This window comes from Saccoglossus kowalevskii, unplaced genomic scaffold, assembly GCF_978046115.1.
Source record: "Saccoglossus kowalevskii unplaced genomic scaffold, keSacKowa6.1 SCAFFOLD_42, whole genome shotgun sequence".
NCBI classification, from domain to species: domain Eukaryota; kingdom Metazoa; phylum Hemichordata; class Enteropneusta; family Harrimaniidae; genus Saccoglossus; species Saccoglossus kowalevskii.
The window spans coordinates 20,310-44,577 of NW_028188621.1; the positions used below are offsets into that span (position 1 = coordinate 20,310).

The 24,268-nt window shown below is 35.3% G+C and overlaps 1 protein-coding gene and 1 long non-coding RNA gene across 2 annotated transcripts; both read right to left on the reverse strand.

Annotated features, from left to right (window-relative positions):
* Window positions 1-11,110: 11,110 nt before the first annotated feature.
* Window positions 11,111-18,595, reverse strand: LOC146726084 (uncharacterized). Its single transcript, XM_085496280.1, has one exon. It carries the CDS (start codon window positions 18,593-18,595, stop codon window positions 11,111-11,113), a length of 7,485 nt encoding a protein of 2,494 aa, XP_085352406.1.
* An 88-nt stretch (window positions 18,596-18,683) lies between these two features.
* On the reverse strand, window positions 18,684-23,387 carry LOC146726085 (uncharacterized). Its single transcript, XR_014928657.1, has 3 exons — window positions 23,328-23,387; window positions 20,005-20,035; window positions 18,684-19,186 (listed from the first exon to the last, which is right to left on the reverse strand). It is a non-coding gene; the product is annotated as an uncharacterized LOC146726085 (long non-coding RNA).
* Window positions 23,388-24,268: the final 881 nt, after the last annotated feature.

Sequence of the window (24,268 nt, forward strand, 5' to 3'; positions counted from 1 at the left end):
CAATATCTCGAGCACTATTGAAGTTAGAGACATGGAAATAGCGCTATAATGAAGGCATTGGGCCAGAACGTCATGTAACCTACACGTATATACATTGCACAAATCAAATCTTCAAACTTTTTTTTCCAAATTTAATAGTGTTATGGTCCTTTTTCTTGAAAGCCGTTAATAGCTGCTCTGCAGCTATATTTATTATTATTATTATTATTATTCTTCCGCCAACTTCAAACGACTTCTTCTCTGAAACGGCTGGACCGTTTTGCCTGAAAATTTGTATATACCTTCTACATGTCATGCCATTAAAAGTGACTGAAACAGATTTTCGATTAGTCACGTGGTTCGGCCGCCATCTTGAAACTCATTAAATATGCATGTCTCTTGTATCTCAAAAACTATTGCATGTACAAACATGGAACTAACGGTATATTGAAGGCAACGGACAAGAGAATTGGCCAAAATATTGGATGACCATATATGGTCATGCAACTCATTAAATATGCATGTCTCTAATATATCGGGCATTATTGCAAGTACAAAGATGGAACCAACGCTATATTGAAGACATTGGACAAAAGAATTGATCAACATAGTGTGTGACCATATATGGTCATAGAACTCATTAAATATGCGTGTCTCTAATATCTCAGGCATTATTGCAAGTACAAACATGGAACCAACGCTATATTGAAGACATTAGACAAAAGAATTGACCAACATATTCGATGACCATATATGGTCATAGAACTCATTAAATATGCATATCCATAATATCTCGAACACTTTTAAAGATATAGACATGTACCCAAACCTATATTGAAGACATTGGACAAGAGAACTGACCAACACATTCGATGGCCATATATGGTCATAGAACTCATTTAATATGCATATCTATAATATCTCAGGTACTATTGCACATACAGACATGGAACCATTGCTATATTGAAGGCTTTGGACAAGAGAAATTGTCAACATGTTCAATTGCCATATATGGTCATATAACTCATTAAATATGCATGTCTCCAATATCTCAAGCACTATTGCATGTATAAACATGGTACCAATGCTATATTGAAGGCAATAGCAAAGAGAATTGGCCAACATATCCGTTGACCATATATGGTCATAGAACTCATTTAATATGCATGTCTCTAATATCTCAAGCGCTATCCCATGTACAAACATGGAACAAACACTATATTGAAGGCAATAGCATAGAGAATTGACCAACATATCCGTTGACCATATATGGTCATAGAACTCATTAAATATGCATGTCTCTAATATTTCAAGCACTATAGCATGTACAGACAGGGTACCAACGCTATATTGAAGGCAGTGGAAAAGAGAATTGGCCAACATATCCGTTGACCATATATGGCCATGGAACTCATTAAATATACATCTGTATAATATCTCGAACACTATTGAAGTTAGAGACATGGAAATAGCGCTATAATGAAGGCATTGGGCCATAACGTCATGTAACCTACACGTATATTCATTGCACAAATCAAATCTTCAAACTTTTTTTTTTCAAATTTAATGGTGTTATGGCCCTCCTTCTTGAAAGCCGTTAATAGCTGCTCTGCAGCTATATTTAGGGTTTCGAGCCCTATGGGGCGAAACCCTATTGTAATTGCTATGTATATTCTTATTATTATTATTCCGCCGTTTTTTCTAAGCGCTGTAACTTGAAAAATAATGCTGCAATTCATTTGCTATTTTGCATGCTGATAAAGGGCGATGAGTTGTGGTGCATACCCCCAAAACAGCTATGTAGGTCACATGACCTGGCCGCCATCTTAGGTACAACACAAACCGGAAGTGCTCAATTGCACCACTTTCTGAGGGTCTAGGAACTTCCGGTTTTTTTGTGTGGCATCATTGGCTCATGTCTAGCAAATATCAGCAATAAAATCTTTAGCGGTCATGTGACCTTGGCCGCCATATTGGATTTTCCGAAAATTGACAAAAAACTTTTAAAATCTTCTTCTCAAAAATGGCTCATTCATGTGATTATACATTTGCTTTGCAGCACCTATGGCCATAGCCCTACAAAGTGACTGAAGCAGATTTTTGAAAAATGGCTTCCTTTGGCAGCCATCTTGGATTTAATAAAAAGTGAAAGTACGCTATAACTCATGAACAATTTGCCAGATTTAAACCAAAGTTGGCATACAACATCCCTTCAATAAGATGATTATGTGTTCATAAAAATATTACCCATGATGCAAGTGGTTTTGGCGGCCATATTGAATTTATCAAAAAATTGCAAAAAACCTCAAAAAATTATCTTCTTAAAAACTGCTTGTTTGTTTGACAATCAATTTAGCATATAGTATCTCTGTTGATAGCTCTACAAAGTAACTGTAGCAGATTTTCGAAAAATGGCTTCTTTTGGCAGCCATCTTGGATTTAGTAAAAAGTGAAAGTACACTATAACTTATGAACGATTTGCCAGATTTAAACAAAACTTGGCATACAACATCCGCTCAATGAGATGATTATGTGTTCATGGAAATATTTCCCATGATTCAGGTGGTTTTGGCGGCCATGTTGAATTTATCACAAAAATTCAAAAAACCTCAAAAAATTATCTTGTTAAAAACTGCTTCCTTGTTTGAAAAGCAATTCAGCATATAGTATCTCTGTTGATAGCTCTACAAAGTTACTGAAGCAGATTTTCGAAAAATGGCTTCCTTTGGCAGCCATCTTGGATTTAGTAAAAAGTGAAAGCACGCTATAACTTATGAACAATTTGCCAGATTTAAACAAAACTTGGCATAGAACATCCGCTCAATGAGATGATTATGTGTTCATGGAAATATTTCCCATGATTCAAGTGGTTTTGGCGGCCATGTTGAATTTATCACAAAAATTCAAAAAACCTCAAAAAAATATCTTGTTAAAAACTGCTTGCTTGTTTGAAAAGCAATTTAGCATATAGTATCTCTGTTGATAGCTCTACAAAGTTACTGAAGTAGATTTTTAAAAATGGCTTCCTTTGACAGCCATCTTGGATTTAGTAAAAGAGAAAAAGTTCTATAACTCATGAACTATTTGTCCTTGCATTAAGTTTATCATATTCCTGTGAAATCAAATCCATATGTTGTGTAGTTTGTCTGCTATCTTGCATTCTAGACATGAAACGTTCGTCAAATAATCACATCGAGCAAGTGCAATTTGTCATGAGCCACGCAGGCTCGAAACCCGTCATCGCTGCTATGCAGCTATATTTAGGGTTTCGAGCCCTATGGGTCGGAAACCCTTTTGTAATTGCTATGTTTATTATTAGGGTTTCGAGCCCTATGGGTCGGAAACCCTTTTGTAATTGCTATGTTTATTATTATTATTATTATTAGGGTTTCGAGCCCTATGGGGCGAAACCCTTTTGTAATTGCTATGTTTATTATTATTATTATTCTTATTATTTTTCCACCGTTTTTTAAAGCACTGTAACTTGAAAAATAATGCTGCAATTCATTTGCTATTTTCCATGTTCATAAAGGGCCATGAGTTGTGGTGCATATCCAAAAACCAGCCATGTAGGTCACATGACCTGGCCGCCATCTTAGGTAGAACACAAACCGGAAGTGCTCAATTGCACCACTTTCTGAGGGTCTAGGAACTTCCGGTTTTTTTGTGTGGCATCATTGGCTCATGTCTAGCAAATATCAGCAATAAAATCTTTAGCGGTCATGTGACCTTGGCCGCCATATTGGATTTTGTGAAAATTGACAAAAAACTTTTAAAATCTTCTTCTCAAAAATGGCTCGTTCATGTGATTAGACATTTGCTTTGCAGCACCTATGGCCATAGCTCTACAAAGTGACTGAAGCAGATTTTTGAAAAATGGCTTCCTTTGGCAGCCATCTTGGATTTAGTAAAAAGTGAAAGTACGCTATAACTCATGAACAATTTGCCAGATTTAAACCAAAGTTGGCATACAACATCCCTTCGATAAGATGATTATATGTCCATAAAAATATTTCCCATGATTCAAGTGGTTTTGGCGGCCATATTGAATTTATCAAAAAATGCAAAAAACCGCAAAAAATTATCTTCTTAAAAACTGCTTGCTTGGTTGACAATCAATTTAGCATATAGTATCTCTGTTGATAGCTCTACAAAGGTACTGAAGCAGATTTTTGAAAAATGGCTTCCTTTGGCAGCCATCTTGGATTTAGTGAAAAGTGAAATTACGCTATAAATTATGAACAATTTTCCAGATTTCGACAAAACTTGGCATACAACATCCACTCAATAAGATGATTATGTGTTCATAAAAATATTTCCCATGACTCAAGTGGTTTTGGCGGCCATCTTGAATTTATCACGAAAATGACAAAAACCTCAAGAAATTATTATCTTAAAAACTGCTTGCTTGTTTGACAATCTATTTAGCATATAGTATCTCTGTTGATAGCTCTACAAAGTTACTGAAGCCGATTTTCGAAAAATGGCTTCCTTTGGCAGCCATCTTGGATTTAGTAAAAAAGTGAAAGTACGCTATAACTTATGAACGATTTGCCAGATTTAAACAAAACTTGGCATACAACATCCGCTCAATGAGATGATTATGTGTTCATGAAAATATTTCCCATGATTCAAGTGGTTTTGGCGGCCATGTTGAATTTATCACAAAAATTCAAAAAACCTCAAAAAATTATCTTGTTAAAAACTGCTTCCTTGTTTGAAAAGCATTTTAGCATATAGTATCTCTGTTGATAGCTCTACAAAGTTACTAAAGTAGATTATCGAAAAATGGCTTCCTTTGCCAGCCATCTTGGATTTAGTAAAAGAGAAAAAGTGCTATAACTCATGAACTATTTATCCTTGCATTAAGTTTATCATATTCCTGTGAAATCAAATCCATATGTTGTGTAGTTTGTCTGCTATCTTTCATTCTAGACATGAAACATTCGTCAAATAATCACATCGAGCAAGTGCAATTTGCCATGAGCCACGCAGGCTCGAAACCCGTCATCGCTGCTATGCAGCTATATTTATTCTTATTATTTTTCCACCGTTTTTTAAAGCACTGTAACTTGAAAAATAATGCTGCGATTGATTAGGCATTTTGCATGCTGATGAAGGGCCATGAGTTGTGGTGCATACCCCAAAATCAGCCATGTAGGTCACATGACCTGGCCGCCATCTTAGGTAGAACACAAACCGGAAGTACTCAATTGCACCACTTTCTGAGGGTCTAGGAACTTCCGGTTTTTTTGTGTGGCATCATTGGCTCATGTCTAGCAAATATCAGCAATAAAATCTTTAGCGGTCATGTGACCTTGGCCGCCATATTGGATTTTGTGAAAATTGACAAAAAAATTTTAAAATCTTCTTCTCAAAAATGGCTCGTTCATGTGATTAGACATTTGCTTTGCAGCACCTATGGCCATAGCTCTACAAAGTGACTGAAGCAGATTTTTGAAAAATGGCTTCCTTTGGCAGCCATCTTGGATTTAGTAAAAAGTGAAAGTACGCTATAACTCATGAACAATTTGCCAGATTTAAACCAAAGTTGGCATACAACATCCCTTCGATAAGATGATTATGTGTTCATAAAAATATTTCCCATGATTCAAGTGGTATTGGCGGCCATATTGAATTTATCAAAAAATTGCAAAAAACCTCAAAAAATTATCTTCTTAAAAACTGCTTGCTTGGTTGACAATCAATTTAGCATATAGTATCTCTGTTGATAGCTCTACAAAGGTACTGAAGCAGATTTTTGAAAAATGGCTTCCTTTGGCAGCCATCTTGGATTTAGTGAAAAGTGAAATTATGCTATAAATTATGAACAATTTTCCAGATTTCGACAAAACTCGGCATACAACATCCACTCAATAAGATGATTATGTGTTCATAAAAATATTTCCCATGACTCAAGTGGTTTTGGCGGCCATCTTGAATTTATCACAAAAATGCCAAAAACCTCAAGAAATTATTATCTTAAAAACTGCTTGCTTGTTTGACAATCTATTTAGCATATAGTATCTCTGTTGATAGCTCTACAAAGTTACTGAAGCCGATTTTTGAAAAATGGCTTCCTTTGGCAGCCATCTTGGATTTAGTAAAAAGTGAAAGTACGCTATAACTCATGAACAATTTGCCAGATTGACACCAAAGTTGGCATATAACATCCCTTTGATAAGATGATTGTGTATTCATAAAAATATTTCCCATGACTCAAGTGGTTTGGGCGGCCATCTTGAATTTATCAAAAAAATGCAAAAAACCTCAAAAAATTATCTTCTTGAAAAATTCTTGCCCGTTTGACAAGAAATTTAGCATATAGTATCTCTGTTGATAGCTCTACAAAGTTACTGACACAGATTTTTGAAAAATGGATTCCTTTGGAAGCCATCTTGGATTTAGTAAAAAGTAAATTATGCTATAACTCATGAACAATTTTTCAGATTGAAACCAAAGTTGGCACACAACATCACTTCAATAAGATGATTGTGTTCATGTAAATATTTCCCATGATTCAGGTAGCTTTGGCGGCCATCTTGAATTTATCAAGAAAAACGCAAAAAACCTCGAAAACATTTTCTTCTTCAAAACTGCCCGCTTGTTTGACTAGTAATTTAGAATATGGCACCTATGTTGAAAGCTCTACAAAGTTACTGAAACAGATTATTGAAAAATGGCTTCCATTGGCAGCCATCTTGGATTTAGTAAAAGAGAAAATGTTCTATAACTCATGAACTATTTGCCAGACTGATTCAAAATCCGGTATGTGGAATCTTTGCATTAAGTTTATCATATTCATATGAAATCAAATCCATATATTGTGTAGTTTGTCTGCCATCTTGCATTTTGTTAAAACAACAAAGCTTCCTAAAACTATTGTTACGACATACAGCCTCCGTGTAGTGAGTTGATTATGTTCGTGAATTTAATGTTAACTAGAAATGCCCTACAACATATGAATGAAATACTATTTATACAAATTTTAGCATATTTTATCCTTATATATTAATGTACTTTTATTAATGATGATATAAAAATAACGAAAATAATTATTTTTATTAACCAAAAGTATCACAGAATAAGGACTGCCATTCCCAGTGGATAAATATATATATTTGCATCCATTTGATTTAATTGCAAACATGTTAGTCAACAGTATATTATTCATTAGGTATGCCTAAACCTAATGTTATGAGAACTATTGCATATAGAGAAGAGAGATTGAAAAAAATATGGCACAATATGTGGGAAACCGATTAGATGGATTTGGTTATGTGGTTCATCAAATGTGCACAATTATAATATCCTGAACAGTTTTCAGTATGAATATGCAGCTATTGGTACAATTGTGTCATGCATTCATTGTTCTAATTATCACATGCACGTGTTTGTCAAGCCAGGGTACAGTAATATAAGAAACATTTGCTTGGGAGGTTCCCTAACATATAACTGAGTAAATAACGTAGTTTTGTTATTTCAGTAAAGAGTTATTTATTTTGGCAACATCAATTCTATTACATGTGGTTTGGGATATATATAATACAGTCATCTAAATAAGCAAATGATATTATATATCAGTACAAAAGTTCATTAGCTAAGTTCATAATGTGAAACAAAAAGAAACTGGTTTTTAAAATCTAATTGAAAATTAGAATTATAGTGAAATCCATGTATATTCAACAACACTAGAATATATCACACGCACAAATAATTTTTTGACTGACACTGACATAATATATGCTCCTAGTACCTCACTAAATATATAATATATGGTCTTGTTACATATTCATAATACATATGGCAAATATGAGTGCACAAATTCAGAGAACGCATGCTCGGTTTTCTTCTGTGAAAATATGTTTAACATAACATTGAGAAACAACAAGGCTACAGGATTAAAAATGAATTCTTACATTTCGTTGCTTTGAAGACATTGTTCTAACCATATTACAGTTTCGTTTATTTTACCTAAATAGATTCTGTATTTATGATAATAATTCGGCTAAAAGAAATAAGGTATAATTTACAACCCAGAAAAACAATAACAAAATCCTATTTCATTAACTAAACTACTCAAAACAGTTAGGGGGACACCAAAATAGCCTGATTAAAACATGATATCTTTTTTTCCAGTTACAACTACAATAAATTAGATCAAAATGCATGTTATGATAGCACATCTCACAGGAATGAAAATTATAATAATGAATGTATTATAATTGGTGACACAACAATGTACAACACATACACGATAATATGAACAGTTTATTCATCACATGACAATAAATTCTATGAATAGTTAATTGGGTTCATATTAGATGAATACCAAGTCGATCAAATTAGAATGTTTTGTCCAATATTGTCATCGTCGGCCTCCTCCGTCTAGGAAGACGATGGGTTGCGCCATGATGTGGTTAAACTTGAGCAGCGTCTGTGATGGCTGTAGAGCCCAATCCTTGGGTGACAGTCCCTGTCACAGACCCCGCAAATGAAAACTGAGTTGTCTAGTGAGCTGGTAGATGCTTTACTCCTCAGTCGCTTCTGTCGCTGTTTTTCGTGTCTGTCCTGCTATGTGCTCTGGATGCCTTTGGTGACTGCTTGTCTCTATGCTGAGCGGTCATTGCCTGTTATCTCCCATGACTGTGTGTCTATGTGAGTAGCCTTGAGGTCTCTTTTACAGACATCAGAGAACCTAAGGTGTGGCCGACCAACTGGGCGTGTTCCTTCCTTTAGTTGACCGTACAGCAAGTCCTTTGGAAACGTTCCTTGTCCATATGACTAACATGACCCAGCCAGCGCAGTCATCTTTGGCTCGACATGGCGAAGAATGATGTTGTATTGGCCTTGCTGAGAACTTCACGGTTGGTGATCTTGTCTTCCCAGGTGATCCATAATAGTCGACGTAGGCATCTCATGTGGTAGGCATTTAGTTTAGCCTCCTGTTTTGTGTAGGTTGCCTATGTTTCACTACTGTATATAAGAGTGCTGAGAACACATGCGTGGTAGACTTTCAACTTCGTGCTAAGAGTCAGGTTTTTGTGCTCCCAGACTCTCTTTGTCAGCTTGGACATCACTCCTGTGGCTTTTCCAATGCGTGCATTTATCTCTGTATCAAGGGGACAGGTTCTGAGAGATGTTTGAGCCCAAGTATCTGAAGTTGTCGACCACAGCCAATTGCGAGTCATTGATTGAATGGAGGGTGGTATTTGAGGGTTCTGTGCCATTACCTCCGTCTTCTTAATGCTGATTGTGAGCGCAAACTCTTTGCAGGCTTTAGAGACGTGGTCCATAAGTCATTGTAGACCGTTATGGGTGTGACTCGCAAGAACAGCATCATCAGCAAACAACATTTCTCCGAGAGGAACACGTGTGATCTTGGACTTAGCTTGGAGCTGAGCCCAGTTAGAGTTTTCCGTTGTGCCTGGTGTGGATGTAGACACTGTCAGATGAAGAGCCGAAGGCGTAGTACAGAAGGAGAGAGAAGAAGATCCCGAAAAGTGTGGGGCGAGCACGTATCCTTGCTTAACACTGCTGCGAATGTCGGATGGTTCAGTTGAATCCCCGTCGAAGCTGACAGTGCCTTTCATGTCTGTATGAAAAGACTTGAGGCTTAGGAGCTTTGGTGGGCAGCCTATGCGCTGAAGAAGACTGAATAAGCCACTGCGGCTTACCAGGTCGAATGAAAGCCAAGTATAGAGATTGTCGCTTTTCCCTGCACTTTTCCTGGAGTTGCCTCAAAGAGAAAATCATGTCTATAATGGAGCGACCTGATCTCAAAGCACATTGTGATTCTGGATACACTCTTTCTGCGAGGGAACCGGTATTGACATAGGCAATATGTGACATCAAGTACATGGTGTGGCTCGGTTTACAATTCTAAACTTCTACAGCATATATTTGTTGTCCAGCAGGCTTATATGTTTGATGTAATTTGGCTATGGAGAGGGGGAGACGTTAATCAACTTGTATCATAATGCTGTCACCACATTAAGTGATTATGCTATCCGACTGTGGCATCGACAAAGTGTTAATCAGCCTGTATGAAATGATGCATGAGATCATTGACTTGGCTTGGTCACTCACTTTGGTATGATTTATGTTCCAAAGGCGCTGAATTTGACATTGATGGCCATAGTTTGGCTGTTAAAACCTGTGTCAAGATGGTATCACTCTCATCTAAAGTTGTCACAAATGGGTGGTTTAACCTTAGTCATTTCTGTGCTGTTGAAAAGCTTTGACACATATAGGTGTCACAGTTATTATTCGTCCACTTCCATGTTCAGATTATTAATGACGTGGTGACATGCTTGGAGAATGTGTGACAACATAACATGCATTTCGAGCAGGTTTATGATAAACTTTTCAATTTCTTTGCTACATTTAATTTTCTAATATTGGAACCCAAACCAAACATGCAAGGTTGTGTCAATATAACAGTTACATAACATTAAACAATATATAATGTCAGAAGCAAGGTGTTCCCTAAATTGTTTTGAGTAGTATAGATAAAAATATATTTTTTATTGGGAGGGGGGCACTTGACGGATACTGTGTGAATAATTGAAATTATAAATGATGTTTTAAATTAAAGTTGCAATTACGTTACTGCTCTCCTGAAATTATTAGACTTCACAATATAGATTCTATATTCAAAGTCCTTAATTACATCATATATCTTGCATAACGACCTATACTATGTATGTGTAAACAATTACATTATGGTAGTTAACATCATTACATTGATCAGCTAAACAATTTAACATAAAATAGATACAATAAATAAATGCCACGTAACTGCAACTATCTCATCTGTTAAAAAAAATAAAATTTATTTTTTGTTATAAAAAATAAGTTAGCGAGATATCCATGTCAGTAAGTGCCCCCCTCCCAATCCTATAATGAGTGAAGTAGAGTGGGGTGGGTGAGCGTGTCCCTTAGTTTTACTTTCACGCCCAAGAATGTTATTCGTGCAGTAAAAGTAGAAAGGGAGTCTTAATATCTAAAGACATTGAAATATTTCCCCTATAATAGACATATCACTTAAGTGTGATTTTAGCATTCCAGTTGTAGCAAATTGGAATTTCAATAATAATAAATCTAGGTTGAGTGTACCAAAATGATACTTTCAGAACCGAATAATCACAGCATCATGAAACCCATAATAAGTTTGTATAACTTCAACATTAAGAATGTCAGCGTTTTTAATGTATACATGGTCAATCAACGTTCCACTTTCTGTAGTTGGTAAGGCTACACATTGTTTGAATCCTTGCTTTTCCAAAATGTTCTGCACACTGGAAGACACAAGTATATTTTCGTTGAAATCACCAATAATAATGTTACTTGCAGATATTTTACTCATTTCACTAACCAGACACAATAGGTTTTCTCTAAACACATCAGCTTTATATGACCGCGGTCTATATATAACAGCTACTGACACACGTATGTCTTCCACATAAAAAGCTAAGTACTCCAAATTAGATACATGTAGCTTGAGGAATTCAGTACTTTTATGAATGCTAGAATAAACTGCTACACCTCCATGTGCCTGTTGTTTCAAATCTGATGTGATCTCATTAGATGTGTCATAAGATAATGACCGTGGTTTGTGATGAAAATCAAAATCTTTTAATTCCAATTCACTATATAGTTGCCCATCCAGTAGCCAGGTTTCTGTCAAACACATAAAATCAACATTAACAAGTCTTTTATCGCATTTGATGTCTTCAAAATGAGATAATAATCCTTCAACATTGAGTAGCAAGATAGTACATTGGCAAACCCTGTCTGACACTGATTTTGATGTCAAGTATTTTGGCATGCTTAATAGAGCTGATTCAATCTTTTCATTGCAATACATACTCGATTCCTTGAAATCTTGAATAATAAGGCCATCTAATGTCTTAACTCTACTCAAGGCTACATAAGCTTGCCCTGGAGAAAATATTTTATTCAATGATACTACAGCTTTCTCTACTGTTAATCCTTGTACTTTGTGTATAGTGCATGCATAAGCTAGCTTTAATGGATATTGTCTTCTAATGCCTCCACCATTGTTTACTCTGTCCTCTGATGGTTTTATAGGTGTGCTATTTAGTAATAATACAGAGAAGCTTCCAGATTTACTGCGTAGTTTAGTACCAACCTTCACGTTATCAAACACTACATATATACAGGATGGAAATATGTTATTGTCTTCAAAAGAAATATGTGAAATTTTGCCAAAAACACCATTTACTAGACCATCAGATACATCAATGTTTTTAATTAACATCACACGAGCATTTATAGCCAAAGTAACCGTCTTTGCCAAGTTTGTATTGTAGACTTTGACATAGTTCCTCTCTCTCTGTTCTAGTTTTTTAGTTTTAGTATTTCTAGAAAAGTCTTGAGCATTAATACATATGGGGTTTGAACATGTTAAATGAAGCATGTTTATATTACATTGATCCACATCTTTATTTGTTGCAAATATATGCATACCATTGTACTCTTCACCAGTTTCACACAGACGAAACATGTTCACAACACTTGCTGGTAATTCATCAGATTTTCTTCGTGTTCTGACGCTATTTAATGCCTCAGCAAACTGTTGATCTTGCTGCCTTACTACATCTGTTAATTCAGCAATGGCGAAATAATCATTCCACAGATCCATGCCTTCGCTACTAACATATAAAGCTTTTCCTTTTACAGGTGGTAATTGATAAAAATCGCCTACAGCAATCACAGAAACATTTCCAAATGGTGAATAGTCACCAGTCTGTTTGATTTGCCTTAATCTCCCATGTATATAACAAAGCAACTTCTTGTCAACCATTGAAATTTCATCAATAATAAGAATCTGCAGACTACTAAGTTTGGATCGAATGGTGGTTAATGTATCTTGTCCTAGTGGTTGATATGGCAATTTGGCATCAACTGCTATTGAGAAAGTACTATGGACAGTGGTTGCATTTATGTTGAACGCAGCTACACCGGTTGGTGCTGTTAACAGAACAGAAATATCATCTGGATTTGGTAGAATACGAGCAAGAATTCTTGAAGCCTCATAATACACAGCCTTGATAACATGCGATTTTCCTGTTCCTGCTCCTCCGCTTAAGAACATGTGAAATGGTGCAACATTCTTGCCATTAGCTTTATCTAAACACCATTGTCGAACAGTGTAAAATATATCACGCTGTTTATCATTAAGTGATCTCATCAATATTTTAGCCTCATCTTTGGACATTCCACACTGACTATATACTTCTTTACAAACGTCTTTTTTATCTTTGTGCAACAAGTCTGGAATTGAATCTTCACTTTCTGATTCATTAGATACTGAATTCGTACTAGCTGATTCTAAACATTCTAATCTTTCCTTCTCAGACTCTGGGTGAATTTGTGCCCATGCATCTTCTAAAAGAGGGCATGACTCAAGCATTTGCTCAGCTGCATCAATAACATCAACATCTTTCTCAAACATTGCTTTATTTCTGTCAACTATATATTTTACCCTTTCAGGCCAATTGTTCTTGTATTTCACAGCACCAGTTTGATAAAACTCTTCAAATGAATGGAATTGTTTAGGTTTCAACTGGCATTCAGCTCTATATGGTAGAAAAAGTTGCAATATACTTTGATAATGCTTTTCTGGTTGCTTAGTTACTGAAAATCTTGCATATCTGACAACTGCAGGATCAGTCCTTGTTCTCTTTTGCATATAACCTAGACCATTATTAAGTTTAATAACTTTATTGTTATCAATATTTCTTTTTCTTTCTACCTCTGACGTAGGTACAATTCTGTATTCAGAAGCAAAACTTGCAAGACACATGGTATTAATTTTATTTGGTCTATTCTTATAACGATCAAGCATACTTGTCATCCAAATGTTTTCATTGTTGAGATCTCCGCCTTTACTCATGCTCTTTAAAATTGCTAGTGGAAGACTCATTTTAATTGGAGTATCGCCTGTAGGAATAAATTGTACTTTTCTTGAGCATTCTTTTAACCTCAAATTACAAACTCTGTATACAGCCTCCTGAGCACTCAACTCACGGTTGTGAAGATATACACCTCCAATTTTTTTCATTGCAAGTTTTGCATCCATATTCCCTTCTTTTGATGCTTCCCTCTGTGCATGATCTAACAACAATCCCATTTCTCGTTCTGCTTTTGAAATGTAGCTAATAATGTACACAACACAACTGTAGGCATCCACAATATATTGTATGTCCATATTTGCATTCCAGCATCGCAGAAGATCTTTGTTATATTGATTTACCCAAACATCAGAAGGTTGGCGTTTTAAAACTATGCTTGTTTTCTTTGTCAACACGCTACACGCTTTCTCAAAGTTTTCTTGGGTTAATTCAATGTACGCAAACAAGGATGAAACAGATGTGAAGTTCTTTTCAGAATTGAGTAGTATATTCCAGATTTTTGTCAAAATTGCCATGGCTGTATCTTTAGTCATCTCATTTTTTTGGTCTGTTTCTTGATATTCTGATTCACTATCAACATAATTCTGTATGACATCATCAGTTTCAATTGTTTTCTCTTCTTTGTCATTAGATTTGTCTGCATCAGTTTGAACAATAAAGGTTTTTTCTGAAGGTGGGCGTGGGAAATTAAATCTACAAGTAGTACCAAGTTTTCTGCAAGTTTTTGAATGTCTTGTACTGTGTTTTTGTACACTATTCACAATCTCATTAAGTTCTTCATCTTGTTCCGGAGATGGCATTTCACAAGTGACATATTTGTCCACAAAAGTTGTTACTTCTTCATCATCATCTTTATCAATAATTGGTGCATCCTTTACCCAGAAAAGACAATGTGTATGAGGAGAACCACGTTGCTGAAATTCAACACGGTAAAAATAATCTACTATTTCGCCAATAGGTGCTGCAGGTGACATTATTACCTGTTTCAAAAAAGAGTGGAATCTGTGTTCAAACATTCGAGCTGCAGTTACAGGGTTGTTTCTTAATACAGAACATTTTTCAGACCAATCAAGCTCTTCAAAACTTCGTGTATCACCTTCTTCTCGAAGAATACATTCAATTATTTCAGGCCATCTCGTGTCAGCAGATGAAAATGAACAAAACCATGTAGGTATACCAAGCTGTCTTAACATTGCAAATAAATCTTTCTGTGCACTTTGCCAAAAAGGGGGTGTTCCACGGATGGGTTTCAAAAACTTGTATCCCTCATTGTGCTTAAGAATGTCAGTCAATGACTGTGAATTTGTTAGAGTTGCAGCTGTTACAGATTGACCACCTGCTTTACCAGAACCTTTGCGTAAAGCAATAGACACATTTGAGACAACTTGTTGTACTTCTGACAAATACTGAGCATAAAATATAAAATCTGTATTTTTTGCAAATCTACCATCTGCATTCATCAAACGAGTATGCAGATATCTTGACAATGTTATTTTTTCACTGCGTTTGTCATGAAATGTTGGTGATCCTTCAGGATACAATACAGGAAAAGACTTTGCTTCATTACCCTCATCCATTAACATTTTAACTGGACTATTTCCTTCAGCAGGGGCAATACAAGATATTTCATCAGAAGGTTGATCAAGAACTTCGGGTCCAACATCAACTGGTTGAAGACATGTATCTAAAAGTAATCCATCTTTTTCTTCTTCATTGTCCTCAAAATCTCTATTTTTTTCTTCAGAATGTTTTGAGGCACTATCTTCGCTATCTGGTGTTTCAATTTCTTCTTCAATTTTTGCTAAAGGATTAACCCAATCTTTGTTAAAACAAACATCACTATACCATTTATTGTTCTTCTGGAGATATACTAATGCATTCTTTATATGAGCCTCATTTACAAAGTGATACTGATAATGGCCCTTGTATGTTAGTTTCCGCTTCAGTTTTACTTTTATCATTTGGTCATCTGATTCACATCTTGGTAAAATGGATGTAGCTTTATCAATGCTAGAAGGGACACATACAACAGGTCCATGAACACCATTCTGTCCACCTTTTGGTAAAGCCAACATTTTCATAAAAGGTATGTGCAATGCCACCAAATGTTGTTCAAGAGAGTTTAAACATTTTAATTCATCTGGAATAGGCTTCAGATTAAGATTGTTGGTAACTGCTTCACATGGAATTTTACCACTCAGAATTTTTCTTTGACAAGTGAAACAAATCCATAATTTACACTGTCCATTTTTCAAATATAAACATTCACTATCACTAGAACACACACTGCTACATTTGTGTAGATAATCTTCGGTAATACACTTATCTGCAATTAATACGACATTTCCACCTTTTTTGGTGTACACCTCTTTTTTACAGTGAATAACTTGATTTCTGAAGAGTCGCCGATGGCATACTGCACAGACAAAATCTGGTCCATAGGCAATTTCATTTCTAAACATATCCAATACATTTCTAAAATATTGTTTCTTATTTGATTCTATTAATCTCTTGGTGGGTGTTCTATTTAAAACATCTTTTCTATGCTGTTCATTCTTTTTATATTTTGTAGTACTCCTTGCCTTCACAGCTTCTCTGTGTGACTCATTGGTTTTATATTTTGTAGTACTCCTTGTCTTCACAGCTTCTCTGTGTGACTCATTGGTTTTATATTTTGTAGTACTCCTTGCCTTCACAGCTTCTCTGTGCGACTCATTCGATTTATATTTTGTAGTACTCCTTGCCTTCACAGCTTCTCTGTGTGACTCATTGGATTTATATTTTGTAGTACACCTTGCCTTCACAGCTTCTCTGTGCGACTCATTGGATTTATATTTTGTAATACTTTTTGATTTCACTGCTTCTCTATGTGACGGATTATATTTATATTTTGCTCTGCTCCTTGTCTTCCAAACTTCCCTATGTATGTCATTTTGTTCATATTTTACTTTGCTTCTTGCCTTTAGAGATTCCCTGTGTGACTCATTATCTTTATATTTAGTAATGCTTCTAGATTTCACAGACTCCCTGTGTAATTCATCGTCTTTATATTTTGTAATGCTTTTTGTCTTCAAAGCTTCTCTGTGAGACTTATTATTTGCATAATGTTGAATCATGTTCTTTTTTTTCCTCTGGCAAAAACTGTCATCATTGTAATATCGCTCTCGCTGTTTCTCTAGTTTACATTTATTAACAACATGTTGCTCAGTTTGTTTTCTTTGAAAATATTCTTTCAAACATTTAAGATAGGAACGTCTGCCCCGAGATCGTGTAATTTTTGCTGGTGTAGTTAAAGTGTTTGGTACATCATCTGACTCTATATTACTATCATTTTTAAATAATTTCATTGTTGTTCCAATATCAGTTTCTATGCTTTCTAAGCGTCTTTTCTTCATTCCAATTGTTGACACCCTGTCTTGTTCTATAATAATGCTCTGGGAGCAGTCACACAACATATCACCAGCATGCTTGACACATTCAATCACTTCATAATGTATTTCCATGGCGTGTTTTAAGTATATTGCTTTACCATTATTGGATACACTCTTGTTAAGCTGATAGTTGGAGTATCTAATCCATTTACCTCTGCTAAATGTACAAATATCTGTTCTTAATAAATCAGCAGCTCCAAGTATTTCAACTTCTGTTGCCCATGTTTGAGCATATTGCATACCAGATACTATAATGTAATCATCAACAGACACATGGCCTGGTCTTAAAAAGGGGTAAAATACAGGGTTATTCTTCTTTAGATGATTTACAATGGCTAATCTGATTTGCATGTGGTTATCCTCACTTCCAGATAGTACATATGACAAAGCCCGGAAAAAACAATTACCATCCCCTTGGATAGATTTGGTTTTGCATGGTTCACCCATTTCAAAATTTTCAGTATGAAACCCAAATCTGTCTCTTTCATTTTGTAAACTAAGTTCAGTACACAATATTTGACACATCTCAGAGGACAAGGGATTATATAAAAAAGGTGTATGATCTGATTCAACGAACTCCACTTCATTATCTGACTGTGTTTCACTGTCAACAACATGATACTTTTCAGCATTAACATTTATACCCGTTACTTCAAACTGTTCATTTTCATGCACGTGCATGGATACAGCAAGATCACAACAATGTTTATACACCATCTCAATACTACTGAACTTGATTACTATGCTTAATCCATCAGGTGCTACCATGCCTTTGGAATTTCTTGAATGTGAATCAAAGATCCAATAAAATCCATCATTCTTGATCACAGCAAATGCTGCTCCGCCAAATATAACAAAGCATGAATTATATTCAGTTAATGATATATCAAGAGCATTGTCAAATGGTGTAAGAAATGTGTTCTCATCATCACTTTCACCAATAATACCAAATAATGAGTCACCAACACTCAAAGTAAACTGGGTGTCAAATAAATCAACTGTTTGTGGTAATTCTGTCACCAATAACAGTTCTGAATTAACAGTTGTAGACTGTTGTAAAAAGCCATACAATTCATTACCAGTTTGCAGTATTATATCCAAGTCTTCCGATTCCCATGAATCTACATATTTGATTTGACTGAATATCATAGAAACTAAGCTATTTGCAACACACTGTTTTCCACTGTTATCTAGAAATTGATGATGACCTTGATGAAAACTTCCTTGTACTGAAGTTTTTAGCATGAACTTATTACCTGTTGTCTGATCATTAACATTTCCAACTGAATCATTTAAGAAATGAAATTGCTCTAATGAGAAACTCTCTGCAACATTATTTGTTTCTTCATCATGTACTTTATTAAAAACACTTCCAGCACTAATTTGCAACTCGTTCTGATCCCGAAAGATAATACTTACAGATTCATTCTGATCCCGAAGGACAATACTTTCTGATTCATTATGATCCCGAAGGACAGTATTGCTATGATCCCGAAGGACAGTATTGCTATGATCCCGAAGGACAGTATTGCTATGATCCCGAAGGACAGTATTGCTATGATCCCGAAGGACAGTATTGCTATGATCCCGAAGGACAGTATTGCTATGATCCCGAAGGACAGTACTTTCTGATTCATTATGATCCCGAAGGACAATACTTTCTGATTTATTATGATCCCGAAGGACAGTATCGCTTTGATCCCGAAGGACAGTATCGCTTTGATCCCGAAGGACAGTATCGCTTTGATCCCGAAGGACATTGGTTGGTGGGTTTCTACCCAAGGCCAACCTCTTCTTTAGAGCTTCACCTCTCTTCCAACCTTTCTTTCGAGGCATCTGAAAGATACAATTGTCAAAATACAATCGATTTATTTAATATATTTGCTAAATTGAGCACTGTTTTTACTTACAAGAGATAGGTACATTGTTATTAAAATACAGATGCTACCTGTGTCAATTTCATTAGCAATACTGCTAATTTGCAAGCAAAACAGTGAGATAAATTGCAAACTTGCATTGTGACTTTTTTCCTTCACAGTTAAATACCACACAGCTGTCTTGAATTGCATCATCACACAAATGCATGTACATAGGTCTGATGTCTGTGTTTATGATTTTTGAAGTTTATACAGTTGTTAATAAAGAGCTAAACATACACTCATATCTACCTCTAAACATGTTCAAACATGATCAAAGTGTTTGTGTGAATGAGATCTGGTTGTAAAAAAATGGTTGATTTCAAAAATATGTTACCTAAAAATTGTGGACATACAGGTGTCTTGAATTAGAACACTATAAAACTTTATTTACTGCTTAGAATGTCTATTGAATTACTAAACTAAAAACCTGATTGGTCCAGATATGTATGCATAGACTAGAAAGATTGACACATACAAATGTATATATATATCAATTCCCCAGTTGAGTGACAAAATGATCTACATATAGCACTAACTCCCACAAATCATGTGAACTTTGATATATTTTACCATAATGCTGACATGTAGTAATAATGTGTATAAGTATCAATTCACACTTCATTATTAACGGCTAATAAAATGTGTACATGTTTGATACATAATTTTTAACCAAATTAAAATTATATAAGGTATAGATCATAACAAATTCAACTTTCATGCTTAGACATATCTTACCTTTCAATATACAGGAATAGATTGTTATAGACTGCAAGTGAAATATAGAGAACTGTTAAATTATGCAACATAGTGAATTTACAATTATTATAGTAATGTGATGGTCAACACAGCAATTTTTGGTATTAATACAGATAAATGGCAAACCTACACAGGAAAGTGTAACAAACAACTCTTTAATAAACATAATAAAAAATATTCACTGAATCTCTATTCACTAAACTATTCACTCTTCGCTACAAATTATTTAAAAAATTGTTCGCCCTGTTAATTGATTCAGATAGATTTCAGGAAACGTGAAATAGCAAATCATTACAACCAATGATTATTGACAAGGGGTCATTAACTTGACCAGTGGCTGAAACCGCAACATGCAGTTAGTACTATAGGTCAAAGGTCACAATACAAAATAAGTCATTGTCAATGACACGTCCCCGTTCTGTTCATATTTGAGTGACATATACATTCAAAGCAGCAACAATATGGATGTTGAACTGCATTCAGTAAAACAAAATAGCCACCAGTCAGCCATTTTTAACACAATCCAAACAAAAATTTAAACTAAATTTGCCCATGCATGACTAAGATTCAGTTCCGGTATGGTGAAAATGTGCAATTTTTGTAAATTTTTGACCTTAAAAGGACTGGCCCAAATGCACAGGCATATGTATGATATAATGTATAATGTGTATGTGAAGTTTGAATTTGATCTGTCCAGGCATGTCCGAGATATGGATCGAAAACTAAATTCTTTAAAACAAAATGGCCGCCAGTTGGCCATTTTGAACTTGATCCGAAGAAAAATTGGTATGCATCAAGCTTATATTATGTTTAATATATGCACTAAATCTGAACAAAATGGCCATTATTCAGCTATTGTTAAGCGGATCATGAAACAAATGCACATATCTATTTGTGACATGATGTACCATGTGTGTGTGAAGTTTGAACTTGATCAATCCAGACATGTCTCGGATACGGATCCAGAACTGAAATCTTTAAAACAAAATGGCCGCCAGTCGGCCATTTCAAGCCCGATCCAAAAAAAAATGACGTGCATCAAGGTCCTATTATGTTTAATGTATGTACCAAATTTGAACAAAATCTGTCCATGCATAACTGAGATCCGGGTCCGGAATGGTGAAAATGTGCGATTTTGATGCATTTTCGGCCTTAAAATGACCGCTATTCGGCTATCATTAATCAGATCATGAAAAAAATGCATGTGCATATGTCCCATATAATGTGTGATGTATGAGTGAAGTTTGAACTTAATCGGTCCATGCATGTTCGAGATACAGGTGATCATGGACGCACAGACGCACACAGGGCAAAACATAAGTCCCCGTTTTCGGACTACGTCCGAACGGGGACTAACAATCAGCCTGTCAGCTGAGATAGCCCCGATGTTAGCTGTTCAAAATTAGATATCATCATGAATTGAACAAATCTCAGATAGGTATACCTGAGGTACCTATATGTATGGTATCCAAGCAATAGGCTCAAAATCAACCATTAGATAGTCAAGTACACACAAGACGATTGAAATATCAATGCAACATACCCACAAATAACAAAAATAGCAATTAATTAAGGACCAGCAAGAAAATTTGGTAAAAAACACATGTGCAAAGAACCGGATGACTCCAGGTTTTGAAATTGTTAACACATACATTGGGGTAACCCTGAATCTCTGTCCCCAGCCAATATTTCCCCGACCAAATTGAATGGCCCCCTGGCCAATGAGCCATTTACATGTTTTTCTCACAAATTTTTATATATTTAACACCACTAGCCAATCTCTGGCTCAGGCCAAATTGAATGGCATACATACAAAATACGTTTTTTGAAATTCAGTCCCTCATCCCCTTGGCTTTATCGCCGATTTTTTCGTCGCCAGAGTGATTTACATCATCAATTTTGTTTCACAAGCGTCTCTAATAAATCTATCTAACCGCTGAACTGAATTAATGATATTATCAAAAAATCATAGAAGATTTGGCGAAAATCAGTCGTTTTTGGCATCAACATATTTTCGCTTGGAAACGCAATGGTGATAAGACTCGATTTTCAAGGACGCAGGTTGTATACAAGTATACAAGTACTGTCTACGATGTACTGCAAAATGGAAATAATATACTTATTTAACCATTGATTTTTGTACAAAACTCCAAGAACACAAAACAGACAACAAAAGACAAAAAAAAAAACTGCCGAGTACACTACACAGTCACTGTAGTCACACCAATAAGAAAAACATACAAATTAAATGTCAGTGAACACAATCTTTATAAAAAAAATTGCAGTTTGCAGCCTCTATGGACAAGTTCACAACCTCTAATATTGCAAAACTGTCAGTTGTGAACTGTACATTAAATCTTATTAGGATTTCCACATACAGTTACACAGATCAAAAAAAAAATCAATATTAAGACAGGAAAAATAATGCTTTTTTGTCAAGGGTATAAACTAAATTCTCTTATCCTGGGGGTATTTTTGTGAGTGTACAAGTATGCATTCAAATTATCAAAACTTCAAAAGTAATCATAGTACAAATGTTAAGTGAACAAAATTATCAATTATGATTTTGGATTTGTTGGAAAAGTGGCCGAATAGCTGTGACATTGTGTATTTGGTGATGAGAACTGCCAAGCCAGTTTATAAAACAGTGAACAAAGATTTTTTCATAAATATTACTGACCACGAAAGACGCCCATCGCGAAATGTCTCTATATTACTGTCGAGTCATGGTAACTTGTCGGCCAATTCACTTCCGCGTTTTACGTACATTGGCGAGTGGCGTTAAATATATAAAAAATTGCGAGAAAAACATGTAAATTAATAACTCATTGGCCAGGGGTCGGGGGCCAGAGATTCGGGTTACCTCATACATTGCTAGTTTTGGGAATTGAGGTTTGACCTTTCTAAATAATCGACACTATAAAATAGCGACATTGTTCAATTATTTCACCCATTATAGCTGTAAAATAATGTCTTTGTTTGTTTGTGCCGCTCAAATGACACGTCTGTGACTTTCTATATTTCCAAATTTATTAGACATGTGCAATGCTTTCAAAAGTTGAACACGATGCACGCACTTCCGGTCGACATGACTGGGCGACGCCATGATTGTTTTACACGATAAATGACTAGAAAATGCACAAAATCTATCATATTTAATATCTTACACCGAAAACTGGACCTGAGAATGCGACTACTAGACCTTTACATTTCGGATACGTTCACTTATAGTAACATATATTGTCATATATTATCAATATTCAACTTTTGAATCTCCGATCATAAAATAAACGTGTACTCACCAAAACGAAAGCGCAGCATATAAACTTCGACCGTCTGGTGGCGCTATATAGTTTTCACAGTCACGGCCTGAGAGACGGGTCGTTGTCCAAGTCCAACAGTCTTAGTTATACCATGGAACTATAAACCAGTTCCATGGTTATACTAGTAATTAGTAGTGCAATAAAATTTACGAAATCAGATCACACCTAGTTTTTTTTTCAGATTGATTTGTGGAAATTTTATGCCTTTATTTTAATCGTGTTCAAATGCAAAAATGTGCATATTTTGTACACGAATTAAAGTTATATATACTTGTAGAGGCTGTAAATATAAACGACGCTGTATTGATTGTCAGTGTTTTATCGAGTACATGACATGATTTATGTACGGTTTATACTAAGACTATACATGTGTTGTAATTTGATCAATATTAAAGTACGCGTCTGTCACTGCTAGACCGTCGTTTTATGTAACTGTTATGATATGACAGTTTATACCGGGCATACTCTGTCCCGGGACTCGCCCACACAGATGTAAACAAAATATTATACATATTAATTTTATAACCAGAACTTGACATGACTTAGACGTCTCTGGTATCATATTGACAACATAATTTTACAACATATATATAATAATAATTATAAGTTATTAAACTAAGTACAAGATGGAATGCGAGAACTGGAGCACATGTGCAAGAAAATATTTAAAATGTTTTGTTTATGGTGCGGCAATTAACAATTTCAAAAACGACTATAGGTCCCATCCGTGGTTACATGCAGTTCTAGTATAATGTGCGCCCTCTATGGCAGCCAGGCCGCAGAAACTTCTTAATACATCTCCACAATGAAGCCTCATATTTTACGCTAACATGACATGCGTTATATTTTAGTATTTAAAATGTTTTCAGGCTATTTCAAATGTGAACATCCTGACGGTGAACCTTGTTATTTAAATACAC